Below are 16,796 nucleotides of genomic sequence, written 5' to 3' on the forward strand. Positions count from 1 at the left end.
GTTTGTAACTTATTTGTGTGTGTTGTGTCTGCCAACTGTGGAAGAAACAATTAACATTTTTAAAATTGTGCGCAAATGGAACAGAAAATTAAATAAAAGATTATCACAATAATTTAATAAAATAAAATTGTGTTTTAATTTGTGGGCGAAGATTCATTCATAATAAAAAAAAAAAACAGGCAAATGAAATTTGTTTTTAATTATTTTTGATAATAGTTTTTAACCAAAATAAAAAGATAAAAAAAACAGTTTTGCACTGATTGTTGTCTTATAATTCTCAAAATGTTTTAGATTAAAACAAACAATACGATTATTTGAAACACAAACAGATTTTAACAGTTATATAGTCGTTATTTATATTCAAATCGAAAATATACAGGGATATAATAAAGAACATCATATACAAATATGTTTTTTTTTTTTTAGGTTGCTTCGACAATCGCAAACAATATATATATGAAGACAAAAAAACATTTTGATTTTACAATACAAGGTCGAGAAAAATAAAAACAGTTTTGAACGTGAAAAGGCTGCCAAACGCTGTCACAGATTATTATACAAACATTGAAAATTACAAAAATGTTTGCGTCGGCTCGTCAAGGGGGCGGTAGGCGAGAGCGGGCGGAGGGGGATAAAAACAAAAAAAAAACACCGATGATATATATATATATATATATTTATCATGTACTAATTATATATACACAGTAACTGCGCCATCAAACGATCCCATTGCAGCCGGCGGAGAATAGGTATAGCGATAAGCTGGGGGCGGGGAGCAACACATGATCACTTTATAGGCTTACGTAGCTAGAGGCGTGGTTAGAAATTTATGAAAGTATTCAGCTGTATTGTATAGCATTATTATCTGTTCCATTCTCGGGTAGTGAGGGGGGCGGGGGGTTTCCATAAAGTACTAGTACCAGCAATTGCACTAAGGCTCCAGCGAGAGAATTGCATATTAGGCGTTTAATATATAGAAAACTAGCTCCAATATAATAGGATCCTGAATGCCAGACGATTCGCCATGCAGCGTGGCTATCAGATGATTATCGAGCGCATTCATATAAATCGGTGGCAGCTTAGCACCACGGGCGCCCGCCTCATAGCCGACCTATTAACAATTTGAACGTCTATTAATTATCAGCTTACTATGTGGTTAGATTGTGGTTGAGCTTACGTTCTCCTGGTCCAGCGTGGCTCGCAGTGCCAGCTTATTGATGCCCGCTGCGGCGAGCAGATCTAGGAATGGTAACAACGCCATTGAAGCGCTTCTGGCCAGCTGCTCGGCGATGCGCGTGATATCCGCATAGTTGGTGCCATTTGTGGCATACCAATCCTCGCACTGTCAAACGAAAGAGCAGAGAAAAAATATGAGCTAAGGTTTAAACTTGTTCGGAAAGATGAGCTTTAAGCAATCTTTTTTGAATGCAGCAAATGTAAGCTTTGAGCTTTAAGAGAGCTTTATCGATAACCATCAACTAGAAGCCTTGTTAAAGCTTTACGATCAAGAGCTTTTTGAGCTTTAATAGTTGCTTTTATAGAAGCTAATTAAAGCTTGAGTTCTTAGAGAGTTTGCTTATGCACAGAAAATTGTCTTAAAGAGCTTTATGCTGCTCAAAGTTCAATTAAGCTCCCTTGCCGCATCTCATGTGCTTTGAAAGCTTCTTAAGTAATCATGTTACGCACTTTGACAATAAAAATATCGCTCAAACGTATCGCATAATTGGTATTGGAATAGTTAAAGCTGGCATGCACACGCATATTGGCCACACCGTCCATGGGCTTGTCATCTATGGGCGACTTAACGCTGCAAAACATGAGAAAATGTAAATCAGAATAGTTGAGAGACTCGAAAACTATTTGACAACTTACCCCACATTGATCTCGCGATCATTATCCACCCACTTGATGCTGACAATTTCGCTTTGCTCCTCGCTGGCCGCGATGGGCCCACAGACGATGTCGATGTCCGTTTGATTGCGCAGCGCTTGACGCACTTCCTCCATTTTGGCTGGCATAATTTGGACCATGAGCCCGTCCTCGACAATGCTGCACTTGCCGGACAGGCCGCTGCTGCTCTTGAGCGCCTCGTTGAGCACAAAGAAACTGGCACCCGTTATCTTTCTGGGCTGGCCCTGTATATTGATCGCCTGCGTGGAATAGGCATACATCTCGGACCGATCATCGTTGATGTTCTGCATGCAAACCAAATGGCCGTCGGCCACTTTCGAGAAGTTGCCGGCAAATGCAAGTATATGATCCGTGGCATTGTTAATAGCCTTGATAACATCCGTCTGGCGATAGCGTGGTATAATTACTGTCGTCTGCCGCTCCTCCATGTGTATGTAGAGGCCACGTATGGCCGGCAGGGAGTAGGTATAGTTGCGAAAATCCACCAGAAAATTGATAATCGTCTGGGCTATCTCCCCATAGACAGACTCACGATTGCGCACCGAGATCAGCGGGCAAGGATAGTAGCGATACTGTGCGCCCAGGCGCAATATGAGCCGCAGCGGCAACACCTTGGCCCAGGGCACCTCGTGCCGATGGATCAGCACAGCCACCAGATACGGATTGTCCGGCACAATGACGCCCTGCAGGCACTGATACGTCGGCCTGATATAGATGAAGCCGCCGTGCTCGCGCGAGCCCAGAAAGTTGGCGCTGCGTGGACTTGTGAAGGCCAGCTCCTGGGTGCTGGAACGTGCATGCTCTGCCTCCACATAGACCTCGTACAGATGCTGGAATATATCGCGCGGCACAGTCGGACCGCCAGTTGCTGGCGGCGGCTTGATTTCCAGCAGTATGATCAGCTCATCGTTGCCCACATGATGCAGACCCGATGTGGTAAAGTTGAGCACCCAGCGATTCATGCAGCAGCTCACTGCAAGAATTTGAAGGATTAGCTCCAGCTTAGAGAAGTACTCGAATTGGATACTCACTGTTGACCACCTTGACCAGCACATAGAAATTGTTCTTTACAATGAACTTGAGCGTCTCGCGCTGCAAACGCTCCAAGAGATCCGCATCATTGCGCACCTCCTTGTATTCCACATCACAGATGCTGTTGCTGTTGCCGCTGCTGCTCACACAGATGGGGGGCAGGGCGTTCTCCTCGTAGGGTATGAAACAGCCCTGAGCATCGCTGGGCGGCAATTTGCGGGAACGCTGCGGTTCCGCCTTGCGACGCGGCGAGCTTTGCGCTGTATTGCGACCAGCTAAAAGAAGAGGAAAAACAAACATAACATAAATGTGTGAGAATCGCATAGAAAGGCGATATTTAATAGAGAGAGCGAAAGCGTGATGCAATATAAATTTAAAACTTTACTCTCCCTTCAAATTAATCAAAAGCTTTGAGTGCACTTTAGCCAAGTGTCATTTGAGCACAATTTGGTGAACCCTGCACGACTTACCGCTTGATGCTTGGCTGCCCGCTGAAGCCGCTGTAAGTGTTGCCGCCGCCGCGCTGGGCGGTATGGAGCCACGGAATAGCTGCGCCACCAGACCCATGGTATTGTCAATACTGCTTGCGCTTCCACCTCCGCTGCTGTTGGCGCCGGGCGTGGGCGGCTTTTGGCCGGCGCCGCTGTTGCTGCGCATCAGGCCTCGACGCGCCTGCTTGGCCTCGCCCCACTGCTGCTCCATGGTGCTGGCCAGCTCGCTGCCGGGTGCAATGCCATCACTGAACATGACGCTCTTGCGTTTGCGCCCCTTCTTGCTGTCGGAACTGGAGTTCGACGAGCTGCCGTCGGTCTTCTTCAGCACGCCCACGGGCACAATGACGCTGGGCGGCGGAGCGTCGGCGGCCGCCACCTGGCGATGCGGCGGTATAGTTGAGCAATACTCCATGGGATTATTTGGATTGGGTGAGCGCATCGGCGTCGGCGGCAGCGCAGCCGGTGGTGCGCCCGCATACATATCGGAGACGCCGCCGTTGGCCTGCCGCTCGGTGAGTATCATGAAGCATTGCACGCAGACGCGCGACTCCGGCTCATTGGCGAACTCCAGATGGAACCGTTGCGAACAGCAAACGGAGCAAAGGACCTTGCCGCAGGCGCGACAATGATGCCGCCGCTTGATCATGGTGAACTTCTGCTGGCACTGCATGCACTGGCCGGCCATGTTGTCGGGCACCCAGATGGGCGGCACCTTGCCGAGATTCGCGTGCGGATCACTGTAGCCGACGGCCTCATAGATGGGACTGTCGTCATCCTCATCCTCGGCGCCAGCTGCCGGCGCCGCTGCAGCATTCGACTGCAGCTCTGACTGATCCGTCGCCTGCTCGGCGCCCGGCGGCGGCGTCTGGCCCGCATTCGTCTGGTAGCCGCCGTTCAGATCCAGCGTTTGCGGACGTTGCGGTCGCTGCTCCTGCGTTTCCAGTGCATCCGTGCCTACGGTCTCCTCGTCATCCTCCAGCTTGCGGCCAGACAGGGAATCCGTATCGCTGGCCGTGCTGCTGAAAGATGAGGGCAGCTCCTCGGCTGTGACTGGCGCCGCATCGTGTGCGCGCAGCTCGGCAAATTCAACTGTGGAGGCCTGCGAGAAGTTGTCCACGTTCATTTGGTCCGCCGAGTTGGTCTCCTGCTCGGAGAGTATGCGCACAGATTCCTCCTCAGTGACTGGCGATTCGGTGGCGCCGTCATCATCTTCGTCGTCATCGTCGTCGTCGTCATCAACCTCAATCATTTCGTGTATCGGGTGCTGGCAGGATTCGGAGGAGGAGCTGGAGGTAGCTGCTGGCTCTGGTTCCACCTCAATATCCACCTCCACCTCCTGCAGCATGCTGTCCAGCTCCGTGTCCGAGATCTCATCCATGGTCGAGCAGAAAGTCAGCGGCTGACTGCGTTTGGCCGCCAGCTCCGCCTGCTGTTCCGGCTGCTGCTGCTGCGCCTGCAGTTGCTCCTGCTGCTGCTGCTCGTCCGGAGCTGTCAAAGTCTCCGGCTGAGGCACCTAACATATTGAGGATTAGGTTTAGTTTGGATATTGCTGCACGAACTTACCGCTGGCAAAATGTCCGTGTCCATGTTCTTGTCGGCGGCAGCACGCGCTTGGCTCTGCGTGTCCAGCTCCGTGCTGCTCTCCTCGGACAGTTCGTTGAGCACCTTGTCCAGGGCCGAGGAGGCGGTCACTTCACAGGGCAATATGGACTGCGATTCTGTTGTGTTGGTATTGGTTAGGGATATGGAGGAGAGACCCATGGCCAAGTCCTCCACAGCAGCCGATGCGTGTTGCTGCTGCTGTTGCGACGGATGCGACTCCGGCGCCGGCTCGCCGTTTGCCTTGGGCGGCAGCTCCAGAGCGCTGGGCTTTTCGCTTTCGGGCGGTGTGCTCAGCTCCTGCTCGTCCGAGTTGCTCACAGCGCCGGGTGACGGGCCCGAGGAGAAGGTCGAACAGGAGGAGGTGGTCAGCGATTCGGTCGAGACGTTCAGCTCATCGGCTTCCTTCAGCTGTTGGGCCTGCGACTCGCTAAACTTGTTAATGTCCTCGTGCCGGGCCAGCTCCTCCTCCTCCTCGTACTCCTCCTGCTCCGGCTGCTGCTTCTCCGGCTTCGCTGCCTGCCCCTCCGCCGTCCAGTCGTAGCTCTCGTGCGCCTGCAGCTCCGTGGCCAGCGACTGGACATTGTTGCGGTAATCGTTGAGGCTGTTGAACACCTGAGAGACGCCCACAAAGTTTTTGGCTGCGCCCGCGCTGCCATCGCCCATGGGGCGTGACTCGCCGCCCACACTTACAGTTGCCGCCGCGGCCGTTGCATTGCGGCTCAGCTGCTCGTCCGCTGCAAGAGTTAATTGTTAATAAAAAGTGTGCACAGTTGGAGGCAGATGGGAACGGACGCACCTTTAAGCTCAGCTTCCAGATTGTCCAGGACCTGATCGATGTCCACCAGATCCATTGTAACTAGTCGGCTAGCATTTAAGCCTGAAACGAAAGACGTAATAGACATTGAGAGCAGCTTGTTTTGGGTGAAAATTTTTCGCAAAGTGCGCGGGCGGACGGTGGGATGGACGGGGGGTGGCTATTGGAATTGCTGAGGGGGAACGAACGTTCCCAGCAGAGACGCAAAAACAAGACAACAGGGCAAATAATGATTCATAGCGCTAATAGATGCGAGCTGCGTTGGCTGTCGATCAATTGTCTTATCAGTGTTTACGCTGCACATCCATTTTCGGTCGAAAATTATTGGAATTACCTTATTTACCCACTTCTTTTTGTTTAATTTTTCTTGCAAAATATGTTCGAAATGGATGAGCAGTCTGACCGTATTGCGATAAAGGATAAACGACAACTACAGATGAGCAGCTATGTTAAGCACCATGCACTAACATGCATTTTGGTATTTTTAAGGTTATTTTAGTAATACCAAAAGTGTAGAGCATGGTCCGCCCAGCCACTGCAGACGCTGTTAGTTAACATAGCCCGTTAACATTAGTCGAAAAAAAACCGTTGAAGGTGTCGGACGCGGGAGTATTGCGCGTTCTCAGTTCAAGTGTAAAGAAATTTAACAATTTGTTACAACGAATTTGTTGTAATTGTAATAAATAATGCGGCATACGACGTGCAATTAAATAAATAAGGTGCCTATCAGCGCAAACGGTTTAATTCGCTCGAAATACAAGCCAAAAATAAATGAAATATTTCGTTTAGTGAAGCAAACGCAAACAAGCAAAAGTAAAAGAAGAAAAACATAAAGAAGCCGCCACCGCTATGAACTGTGTCTCTCACTGTATGTGTGTGTGTGCGTGCGTGTACGCGACGAGCGCGCCTGTGTTTGTTTGCGCGTGTGTGTGTGTATGAGTTGTCTGTGCGTGTAGGTAGTGGTGTGTATGGTGGGCGGAAAATCAAGTTAAAGCGCCCTCTACGCAAAACAAATTGCAGCTAAAAACGTTTTCATTTCACACATTTAAATGCAAAAGCATTTGTATTTATTTGTTGTATTTATGTGCTTGCTGCTATTGTAATTTAGTTCTATGCTCACCAACACTGCCTGCCCACACACACACACACACACTGACAAACGCTCAGGCAGCCATTCGCTGCTGCTTCTGCTGACACCTTTTGGTTGCGCTCTTGTCGCTCCGCTGTCTCATTTTATCATTTTTGTTTTGTTGCGTCTGTCTCTCTGGCCGTGCCTTTGGCCAGCTGCTTCGTGCAGTAATCTTGTTGTTTATTCTCTTTTGCGCTCTGCTCGCGCACACCTCCCATCCGCGGCCGCCTCTGCCGTTAGTTGCTTTGATTTAGCCGCGCGCGCACTAAAAATTGCTGTTAATCATTGAAAATTAAATGAATAAATGTGTTATTGATGATAGTCTCTCTCTCGCTCTCTCTCTCGCACACACACACACATGTGCTCGCAGCGCGCAATTGAATTGTTTTTATACGCGTTTTGTTTGAAATTCAATTGATAAATCGCGATTGCTTGTTTCATTGCCAAAATGTTTCAGTGCCTGTGTCTGTGCATTTACATATATGAAAGCATAAATTAAATTTAAAGCGCGTGTTTTATTTAATTCATTTCTATTGATCAGCGTGTACCAGTTTCTAAATTGCATTTACAAAGCATACACAAATTTCTTTAAAATCTAAACAAACGCAATCGTTTTTGCTAAGCTCTTTATGCTGCCAATCGCCGCTATATAAACAAATCTGGCATCAATTTCTCGACAACTGCTGCCGCTGCAACAACCCAACAACAACAACTACAACAACAACAACAACGCAGCCATCACCCACGCCAGTAAAATGAAATCAAAGCTGAAAACTGCGCAGCTGACGTCGCCGTTGTCCAGCAACGGTAAATGGATGCTGGTCTCAGCGCTGCTGTTAGTTCTGCTGGTGGCCGCCACCCAAGCAGCTGAAGAGGTAAGTGCCAATTGAAATTAAGCGGAAATGGAACACCAGATCTTAATCGTAGGCAATTAAAGTGGGAACAGTTAAGTGGGAACAGAGCGTTGTGGGAAGACAATTTTGACAGAACTAAACATGGCTTGCACAAAATATCTAAAAATAACATGATAAGAACTAAGAGAGGCTGGAACGCAACAGATCGCTAGAATAACAGAGCTGTACTCGCTCGTACTCTCTTTTGCTGTTAAACAAACATTTTTATTTGTATCGAATATCGATGTCAAACTATCGATTTTCATATTTATCAATTTTTTGTTTTTGTTATCATCATCTGAAGTTCCACTTGTGCGTATCTTTTTTCTTCCTCAAAAATTGCACCTAAACAATAAACTTAAACAAATTTAATGGGAAAATTTACAAAAAAAAAACACGTCTGATGGAATTTTAATTATCATGCTACATATTTCCGTGGCTAACTTTTGAGTAATTAAGAATTCATTAGGAATTTTTTAACCTGAATCGGTTTCAGTTGATTTTAGTTATTTTTTATTTATGTAAATTGGATGTGGTACAGCGTAAATAATTGAATTATCACGAACGTTGAAAAACAAATATTTTCCTTGGTAAATAAAACAATCTATGCGCCTGCCCTTCAGTTCCTGGAATGCGAATAGTTTTTACTCGAAAATACTCGCATCGCAGAGTTGCCAGATATTGAATATTTGCTGCTTTGGTTTAAAATAACAAATGATGAAATGATGAAATTGAAAAGAAAACAATAAAAAGTACAATTTAAGTTTCTCTAAACTCGTATTTTTGAGTATCAATCGTATTTTTCGTTTAAATACTCAATTGTGCTACAGTTTATCTTAGAGGGTGTCCTTTAGTTTGCTGCTGATGTGTACAGGGTGTTTCCTAGTCAGCGACATGCATACTGTACTCATAATCCATTGTGCCCAGACTACAGGGTATTTCCTAGTCGACGACATGCTTAGTTTACTCCAAATCCATTGAGCTGCTGTTTACAGGGTGTCTCTTGGTCGACTAACCACATTCAAGCATTCCATTTGGAATTTTACTTGTTTTCCCATTTGATTGTTATGAAATTTCCTCTCATCGCAAATAGTTTGAATTCAATTTCTTGAGATTATGAACTGATTTAACCTCAAGTTGACCGCCTATTTCGCACCTGCCGTTGCCCCCGCATCCCCCCCGTTCGCTTAGCCAGGTGCTTTGCAAGCTGTTGTTTGCGGCTTGAGGTTTGCTTATTGCATTGCCAGCTGCTGTCTCTTTTCACTATGCCCCCCTCTCTCTCTCTCTCTCTCTCTCTCTCTCTCTCTTTCCCACTATTCGCATTTGCCACTTAGTATGCAAAATAACAGAGAAATCTCTTAACTCTGCCGCAAACTAATCAATACATGTATGTATGTATGTGTATGTGTGTGTCTAGATATGTATTTGTCTTTATGTAACAATGCGAACTTTGGCTGTCTGGCAACGCTTGCGTTTCGCATTGCAATTGTTCTTTCCATATTGATGACACGATAATGAAGAGTGGAAGATGCTGTAAAAAGACATTAAAAGCGTCTGCAATGCTGCAGCGCATAAATATGGCAACATGTGCACATGCGTGTATGTGTATGTGTGTGCGTTACTCTGTGATGAATGTTGCATTCGCATACGCATTGCCCATAAGCGACTTATGCTTCATCTGCTTCTTCTCCTCCTTCTCCTTCTGCTTCTGCTCCTTCTCCGCCTTCTCCTTGTGAGCGTTGATCGTTTGCCAAAGTGTTGGCAAAAGGCATCCGGCTGTTGCCAATTGCAGTAGCCAGTTGTGTTTGTTTGTTTGTTTCACTGTTTGTGTGACTTATTGGCCCAAAATGTGCACACACAACTCACACACACACACACACACACACACACACACACACTTGCTCATACACATAAATAGTACATTGGCCCGTTTCGACTCGACCACTAAGCGCCCATCACTAGGCGCTGCTGCTGCTGCTCTTGTTGTTGTTGTTGTTGTAGCTGTCTTGTTTATCGTTCCGGTCCGGTCCAGTCTCGCCCGTTCCATTGCGTTCTCCTTTTTGTCTGCTTGTCACTTGTTTTTGCCAAAATTGGCCAAGTTGCGGTTATGGCTGAAGCTCTTCATCTGCTGCTTCTGCTTTTCTTTGCAGTTGTTCTTGTTATTGTTGTTGTTGTTGTTGTTTATGCTACTCCTCGCCAAAAACATTTTAAGAACGTGCACAGTAAACCTGATGAAGAGCTACAAGCAGCCAGTCAGGGAGCCAAGCAAGCAGAGAGAGCGAGCAAGAGCTAGAGTTCGAGTGTGGTCAGAGTTTTTGAGTGTGCAGGATAATGTAATGATTTGTGTGCGAAAGCGGACAGACAACAACACAAACACACACACACACACACACACACACACACACACACACACACACACGCACACATATGGTGCACAGCGAATGAAGGGGGGGGGGGAGTGGGGGGTAGATGCTCAGCTAACGCCGCAGCCAGCTGCTTCTTTCCACACCCGCAATCCAAAGTTTTGTTTTTGGCTCGTTTACGCATTTGCGCTCATTAGCATTATTGGCATGTGTCGTGTTCGTGACATTGAGCGAGAGCGACACAATGCGAGAGAGTGAGAGCGCGCGTTCGAGTAGTGGGAGAGAGAGTTAGAAAATTACGGTGCGTTTAGAGGTGACCAGCCGCGGGTAATGCGGATTTGGCTCATCTTTGGCACATCTTCACGTGCTGTGCAACGGTCTGTTTATGTGCTTGTTGTTATGGATTTCCGGGAAGGCATTTGTTTGGGCCAGACACGAACGCACAGCGATAAAGTGGCTTATATTGTCAATATTGTGGGTTTTTCTTTTTTTTCTTCAAATTTTATTGTCTTGTTTGGCCTGCCCGATGCAAGGGCTGTACATGATAACATGCAGGTAGCGAAATCAGCTGTTCGACATGCTGACGTCACTTTTATTATAAGGTAAATTTTAGCAGCGTTGCTAATAAATATACATTTCTTACGGCGAACACATCAGCTTAAACGACACTTAATTCATTCTCACTCATTACACACCTATACCAATACCAGTTGCAGCTATTTCACTCGCACGCTCGTCTCAATTACTCACATGTGCGTGTGCATGTGTGTGTGTGAGTGTGTTGCTATGCACACTCGTCTTGCATTTAATAAGCAGTTGTTGCTGCTTGCACTTTGCTACTTGCTCTCACCTTCGCTGGCGTCGCGCTCATTGACGCCGAAAACGTAAACGTAAACGCAGTAGACTTTGCTGTTGGCGTCGTCGTCGCTGTTAATGTCAAGATGTTATCAACAGCGTTTGTTTTTTCTCCTTCTTTTAAATGTATTTTGCAAATGTCAACGGTTCCAATACACCATAAACATACGCACACGAACTGTACAGTTTCTGTTTTCATTGCCCTTTAATCTCAGTTCAATTGAAAATCCCCACAGATAATCAGCGCAAAATGCAATGATGGAAACATTTTACGTTTTACACAAACGCGAGATAATTACAAAAAGCCTAGCAATCACCTACACACACAGACACACACACTTAAAAAAAACAAGATCGCGTTGCGAATGTCAGTCAGCGAGTCAAAGAGCAAGCGCTTAAGAGAGCGCGTGTGTGAGAGAGCGCTTGTGCGGATCAATTACACATGTTGTCTGACATGTGCATAAAAACAAAATCCAATTAGTAAATTTTTACATGTCAAGACAACATAAAAGCAAAGGCAATTGCAACAAAACCCAAAGGGTTGCCGCAAATAAACCAAAAGCAAAAACATTTGCGGCACCCGCGCAGCAGGCAACAGTCGAAATGTGAGGGCGCGATTACAACAGAGCGAAAGAGAGAGAGAGAGAGTTGTAAGAGAGCGAGCGAGGTACAGCATAAAAATGTGTGTGCAGGCGGCGAAATAAACACAACACAGCAGTAAACGAGCATAAAATGTAAATGCGTGTGTTTGTGTGTGTGTGTGTGTGTGTATCAGTGTTGGTAGGCAGCAGACAAAGTTGAAGAAAAGAAGACAGCGACAAACAACGTCGCGGCGTGGTGGAGTTTTGTGTAGCTCCAACAGCAGCGTCAATGGCAGCGACGCGAGCAGCGAAGTTGAGGGCTGTTGCTGCCTGTTGTTGCTGTTGTTGTTGTTGGTTGGCTCTCGTTTTGCTTTGGTTGAAATTCAGTTTCTGCTGAGGTAAACAACACACAGTCGTGGCAAAGGCGGAGGCAGGGCCAGACCTGGCCGTGCCGGCAGTTTCAAGACCCGAGCGTAGACAGACCAAACAAGCAGATTGAACTGCTGCCGTCGCCGTCGCCGTCCGTCGCTGCCTGCAAGAAGGGTAACGCAATGTCAATAATCATGCGTTGTTGCCGCTTTTCATTGTCGTCGTTGTTGTTGCTGTTTCATATGTTCGACTTGGGCTTGTTTCATTTTGCGGTTTGCTTGCGACAAGTTGTATCTCTGCGCTCGACGCCTCTTCCTATCGCGTTCCTTCTCTTTTTAGCTCATGCAATATACATGCGTGCGTGCGTGCATGTTTGTATGTATGTATGTATGTGTTGTATGTTTTACTGCTTTATTGGTTTTAAAAATTTTTATTTCAGTTGTCCCACTGCGGATTTTAGTAGCTGTTTCCTCTGCGCTGAACACTATACATATGTATGTGTATGTGTTTGCATGTGTGCGTGTATTTTTAGGTTAATATATTAACTGCAATTTTCTTTGTTCAATAATGGCCAGGCATATGGCATGTGTATAAATTCTGCTCATGCCACTTCTATATAATTTACACTTGATTTGTTTACTGCGCATTGAGTTTATTTTTGTGTTTTAATTGCAAAAAATAGCAGCACACACGCACACACGCACACATACGCCACACGCACTGCTCCTCAATTGGCTTGTCTTTGTGGCCTTTTCTCATTGACGCAAATCGCGCGTAAAATATTTTGTTTTTTTTTTGCTTCCTCTCATGCGCGCTCTCTCTCTCTCTCTCACTCTCGCTCTCTTGCTTCGACAGCCCTTTTGCCCCTGCTGTTGGATATGGCGCGTATTTCCTGTGTGTGTCGTTTATTGTTGTTGCATTTTTGCTAGTTTATTTTGTTTTATATTTTCTTTTTACTTTTCGGCTTTGTGTTAGTGTTTGCATATCATTAACATGGAAAACGTAAGCCGCAAACAATACCAAAAAAAAAAAAAGAGTTAGCAGCCCACGCGGCAGCTGAGACAGCTGCACTTTTGACTCACACACACATACACACACACACGCACGCACACACACGCGCACACAGATGAACCCACGCACTTGCATACTTGTATAATTATGCAGTATTTTTTGTTTTCGTTTCGTTTTCACAATTTTTTTTTTTTTTTTGATGTTTTCGATGCTTTTCCAATCAACTTTTCACACAATTTTCAGCTGCTGCTCATTCTTTTTCTTGTGTCTCTTTTTGTGGCTTCTTTCCATTTTGGTTTGTTGTTAGCTGCACATTTTATGCCATGTCCCCCCTCTCCCCCCCCCCCCCCCCCCCTCCCCTCTCGGATTCCGTATATTTGTTGATTACCCACGCAAACGCCGACGCAAATTCTTTGAGTCAAACATAAACACGTTCCCCCCATACAATTTGTTTACACATTCAAATTTATACTTTATTGTTTAATGGCAGAAAAAAAAGAGAAGAAAATTCCATTTTCGAATGTTTTCACTTGAGGTTTTCCTGTGAGATGCCTGTGGCTCATGATTTTAAACAATATTTTTATTGGCTTATTTTTCATTTACTGTACACTGTGTGTTTAATAATATAATATCGAGTAATATTTTTGGAATTTCTCTGTGTGAAAACTTTGAACAAAAAAAAAAAAAAGAAGAAAATCTATAAATATATTTCTATATGTACTTGGTTTCATTTGAATTTGCCCAAGCAAATACCTTTTGCATTCCTTTTTCGTTTATAAAACAAAAAAACCCCTTGAAAATTCTCTTGAACACAAACTAATTAATTTGATGAAAAACAAAAAGTAACGAAAAATAAAAATTAATTGGAATAATATAAAAAAAAAAAAAGTAATCAGAGCTTAAGGTCACATGGTCACAATTGCGATTCAAAAGAATTCTCAAATCAGCAATAATACTTGCTTTATTTAAATCAAAATACGTATTTAATGATTAATTAGCTGTTTGCTCAACTAAATGAGCTCATTTCTGTTTCAATAATGTGCAGCTGATATGTCTATAATGTCTATATATTATACATAGAAATATAAGCACGTTTGCACTCAAATATATAATGCATAGATGATATATATATATATATATATTTGATTGTTTTCTAGACACAAGATAAAAGTGAAAATGTGAAAAAACCGATTTCGATCCCAAGAACTGCTACAAAATTATTTAAACGCTTCTCATTTCTCTAAAAAACTAAGCATTTTATTTATCTAATGGATACAAAAATTGAATATTTGTCCCTGATTGTAATCTCACAGAGCTTCATACATATACATGTGTATCCGGACATGCATGCATACATACATGCATGCATACATGCATGCATACATACATGCATACATTTATGCATACATGCATGCATACATACATGCATGCACACATGTATACACACATGCATGCATACAAGTATGCATACATACATGCATACATACATGCATACATACATGCATACATTCATGAATTCACACATGCATACACACATGCATGCATACATACATGCATGCATACATGCATACACACACATACACATACACATACACATATCGCTCAGTCCATATAACACTTACTTTAACATAAACATTAACATAAAGACGCGCTGCACATTAACATTAACACGCTCTGTAACATTTTTAAGTATGAGACATACTTAGAGAGCTATAAGAAGAAGAGGAACTGGAGAGATTTAAGTTCTGTGTCGCTGTATCGCATTTTGATATTTTAAATTTAGAATCTTTTGATCTCATTTAAAGAGATCTCGATCTCTGTAATACCTTTAGCTTCTCTTCAAATATCTTTCAGCCATTTCAGCTGATTTACATCGAAAGAGTTGCAAAGTGTTTCGAGCTTAGCTCTTGCAATTGCTTGTTTACCGTTTCCGATTCGCTTTCAACTTCCGATTACACGCGCAAAAACACACACACACGCTCACACATACTCAGGCTCACACACACTCTCTCTTCAAATTCCAATTGGAATTGCAATTTTCGCTGTTTCAATATCGCGCGCGCGTCTGAAAACGCCCACAAAACGCGCGTAGGTCGCTTCGCTTGGACTCAGCACAGCTGCTGGGCCATGGGCAACAGGGAAAAAGGCAGCCCGATGAGGAGCCAAAGGGAGGGCGGAGGCAACTGTTGCCGGCTGCTGCTCCATGTTTGCATATGGAATGGAACGTTCTTGTCATTCCTGTACTTTGGAGCATTGTTTGCCTGACGACAACGACGATGATGATGAGGACGACAATAACGATGATGATGCTGAAGGTGATGATGATGATGATGATGATGATGATGTTGATGACGTTGCGCCCCGCCCCTTTAGCAAAGTTGTACTCATCGTCATCTTGGTCCCAGCTAGCTGTTCTTTTAGCAGCAACACATCCAGAAACCAAATACTCATTACGGTCAAACGAAACAGAAACGAACAGAAAAAGAACATATGAGAGCGGGGCTACATGACCTTGAAATACCCTGTAAATAATTCAAGATTCCTTTTGTTATACATATGTATATATATGTGCATGAAGAGGGAGATTTCGATTCATTTTTAGTTAGGCAAGGGTATACAAAAGATCGCGAATATATTCCAAGACAATTCCAAACAATGCTTCTTATTTGTAGGGTATTTAAGAAACCACATACCAAAATTGCTTTACCTTCGCTCTTTGCATCTTTGAGCAGACAGCCTACTTCTATAGGGCTACCAACATATCATGCCCATTTCAAAAACTTCCAACTTGTAGGGTATTAAAAAAAAAACACAAAAAACAATTACCATGCCATACGTGGGCGGGTGCCATGTGGGTGTGGCGCAAACAAAGTCTGCAACAGATTGCAGCAGTCGAAAAGTTTGGCTTTTGTTGTTGCTGCTGCCACAGTTGCCCGCGTTGCCAGAGTGGCCCGGGTTGCCAGAGTTGCCTGCTCTCCGGCGGCCTTCGTTGCATGCGTGACAGCTGCTGCTGCTGCTGGTTGCATCCACATCATCTTCTTCTTTTTCTACACTTGATGCTGTTGCTCAGTTCTGCTGGCCGCCAGGTTATTGACTCGAGGCTTAAACTCAACTCAAATTTCGTGCTTTATTAGTTTGTTTTTGTTTTTTTTTTAGGTGAATTGCGATTAAATTCCTTTGGGAGTTCATCAAAACTGCCCTTGAGCTGATCCCAAATGAAATAAGTTGAGTCAGAGTCAGAACGGAATACGATTTATTCAATTTAACTTCTGCCCAGATAATGTTATCTTAATAAAATATATATATTTGGAAGGTAGTAGACCTCAGACCCCAAGATCAGGCTATATATGTTTATACTAAAGGCAACATGTGTTGTCAATTAAATGATTTTCTTTTGATTAATTAATCACTTTTTAATATCTCATTTAGCAGAAATCATAATAAATTAATTGAATAATGTTTTTTTTTTTATTTTTTTAAAGCTTTTTAGAGATATTATATCCATTAATTTTTTTTATTTATTACTTTGCATGTACAACAAATTAAACGTTTTAAATTTATTTATTTATATCAGAATTTCTCTGAAAAGTTAATATTTTAAAGCAATAATTGTTTCGTTCAATTAACTAAATATAAAAAAACTCACTTTTATTTGAATTTAATTTCAACTTAAACGAGAAAGAAGGGCTATCTTCGGCACGCCGAAGATCTAATACCCTTGCAGACACAACCTTTTCATAAT

General features: G+C 44.1%; 2 protein-coding genes across 6 annotated transcripts in view; one reads left to right on the plus strand and one right to left on the minus strand.

Moving 5' to 3' along the window:
• Window positions 1-295: 295 nt before the first annotated feature.
• Window positions 296-6,265, minus strand: LOC115760823 (zinc finger FYVE domain-containing protein 9). 2 transcript variants are annotated; one of them, XM_030702347.1, is made up of 9 exons: window positions 6,188-6,265; window positions 5,836-5,916; window positions 5,001-5,773; window positions 3,414-4,941; window positions 2,943-3,218; window positions 1,873-2,884; window positions 1,687-1,807; window positions 1,178-1,342; window positions 296-1,111 (listed from the first exon to the last, which is right to left on the minus strand). In XM_030702347.1, exons 2-9 carry the CDS (start codon window positions 5,888-5,890, stop codon window positions 959-961), a joined length of 4,083 nt encoding a protein of 1,360 aa, XP_030558207.1. In that variant the 5' UTR covers window positions 5,891-5,916; window positions 6,188-6,265; the 3' UTR covers window positions 296-958. The 2 variants fall into 2 exon arrangements, with proteins under 2 accessions (XP_030558207.1, XP_030558206.1); XM_030702346.1 differs by having other exon boundaries at window positions 3,414-4,950.
• Window positions 6,266-6,454: 189 nt separating this feature from the next.
• Window positions 6,455-16,796, plus strand: part of LOC115760764 (syndecan) — a 146,437-nt gene continuing 136,095 nt past the window's right edge. For all 4 annotated transcript variants that reach the window (XM_030702246.1, XM_030702244.1, XM_030702245.1 and 1 more), the window contains exons 1-2: window positions 6,455-6,666; window positions 7,524-7,857. In XM_030702246.1, coding sequence (XP_030558106.1) covers window positions 7,738-7,857 — 120 coding nt within the window. In that variant the 5' untranslated portion in view covers window positions 6,455-6,666; window positions 7,524-7,737. The remainder of the gene's footprint in view (window positions 6,667-7,523; window positions 7,858-16,796) is intronic.

Source organism: Drosophila novamexicana, unplaced genomic scaffold (genome assembly GCF_003285875.2).
Source record: "Drosophila novamexicana strain 15010-1031.04,08,12 unplaced genomic scaffold, DnovRS2.1 tig00000462-arrow-pilon, whole genome shotgun sequence".
Taxonomy (NCBI): domain Eukaryota; kingdom Metazoa; phylum Arthropoda; class Insecta; order Diptera; family Drosophilidae; genus Drosophila; species Drosophila novamexicana.

Coding starts and splice junctions, on each gene's coding strand:
- LOC115760823 (XM_030702346.1), bottom strand. CDS start 5,890: ATGGATCTGGTGGACATCGATCAGGTCCTGGACAATCTGGAAGCTGAG. Junction 3,219..3,413: donor GGGCAGCCAAGCATCAAGCG/GTAAGTCGTGCA, acceptor CTCTTCTTTTAG/CTGGTCGCAATACAGCGCAA. Junction 2,885..2,942: donor GCTGGTCAAGGTGGTCAACA/GTGAGTATCCAA, acceptor AAATTCTTGCAG/TGAGCTGCTGCATGAATCGC.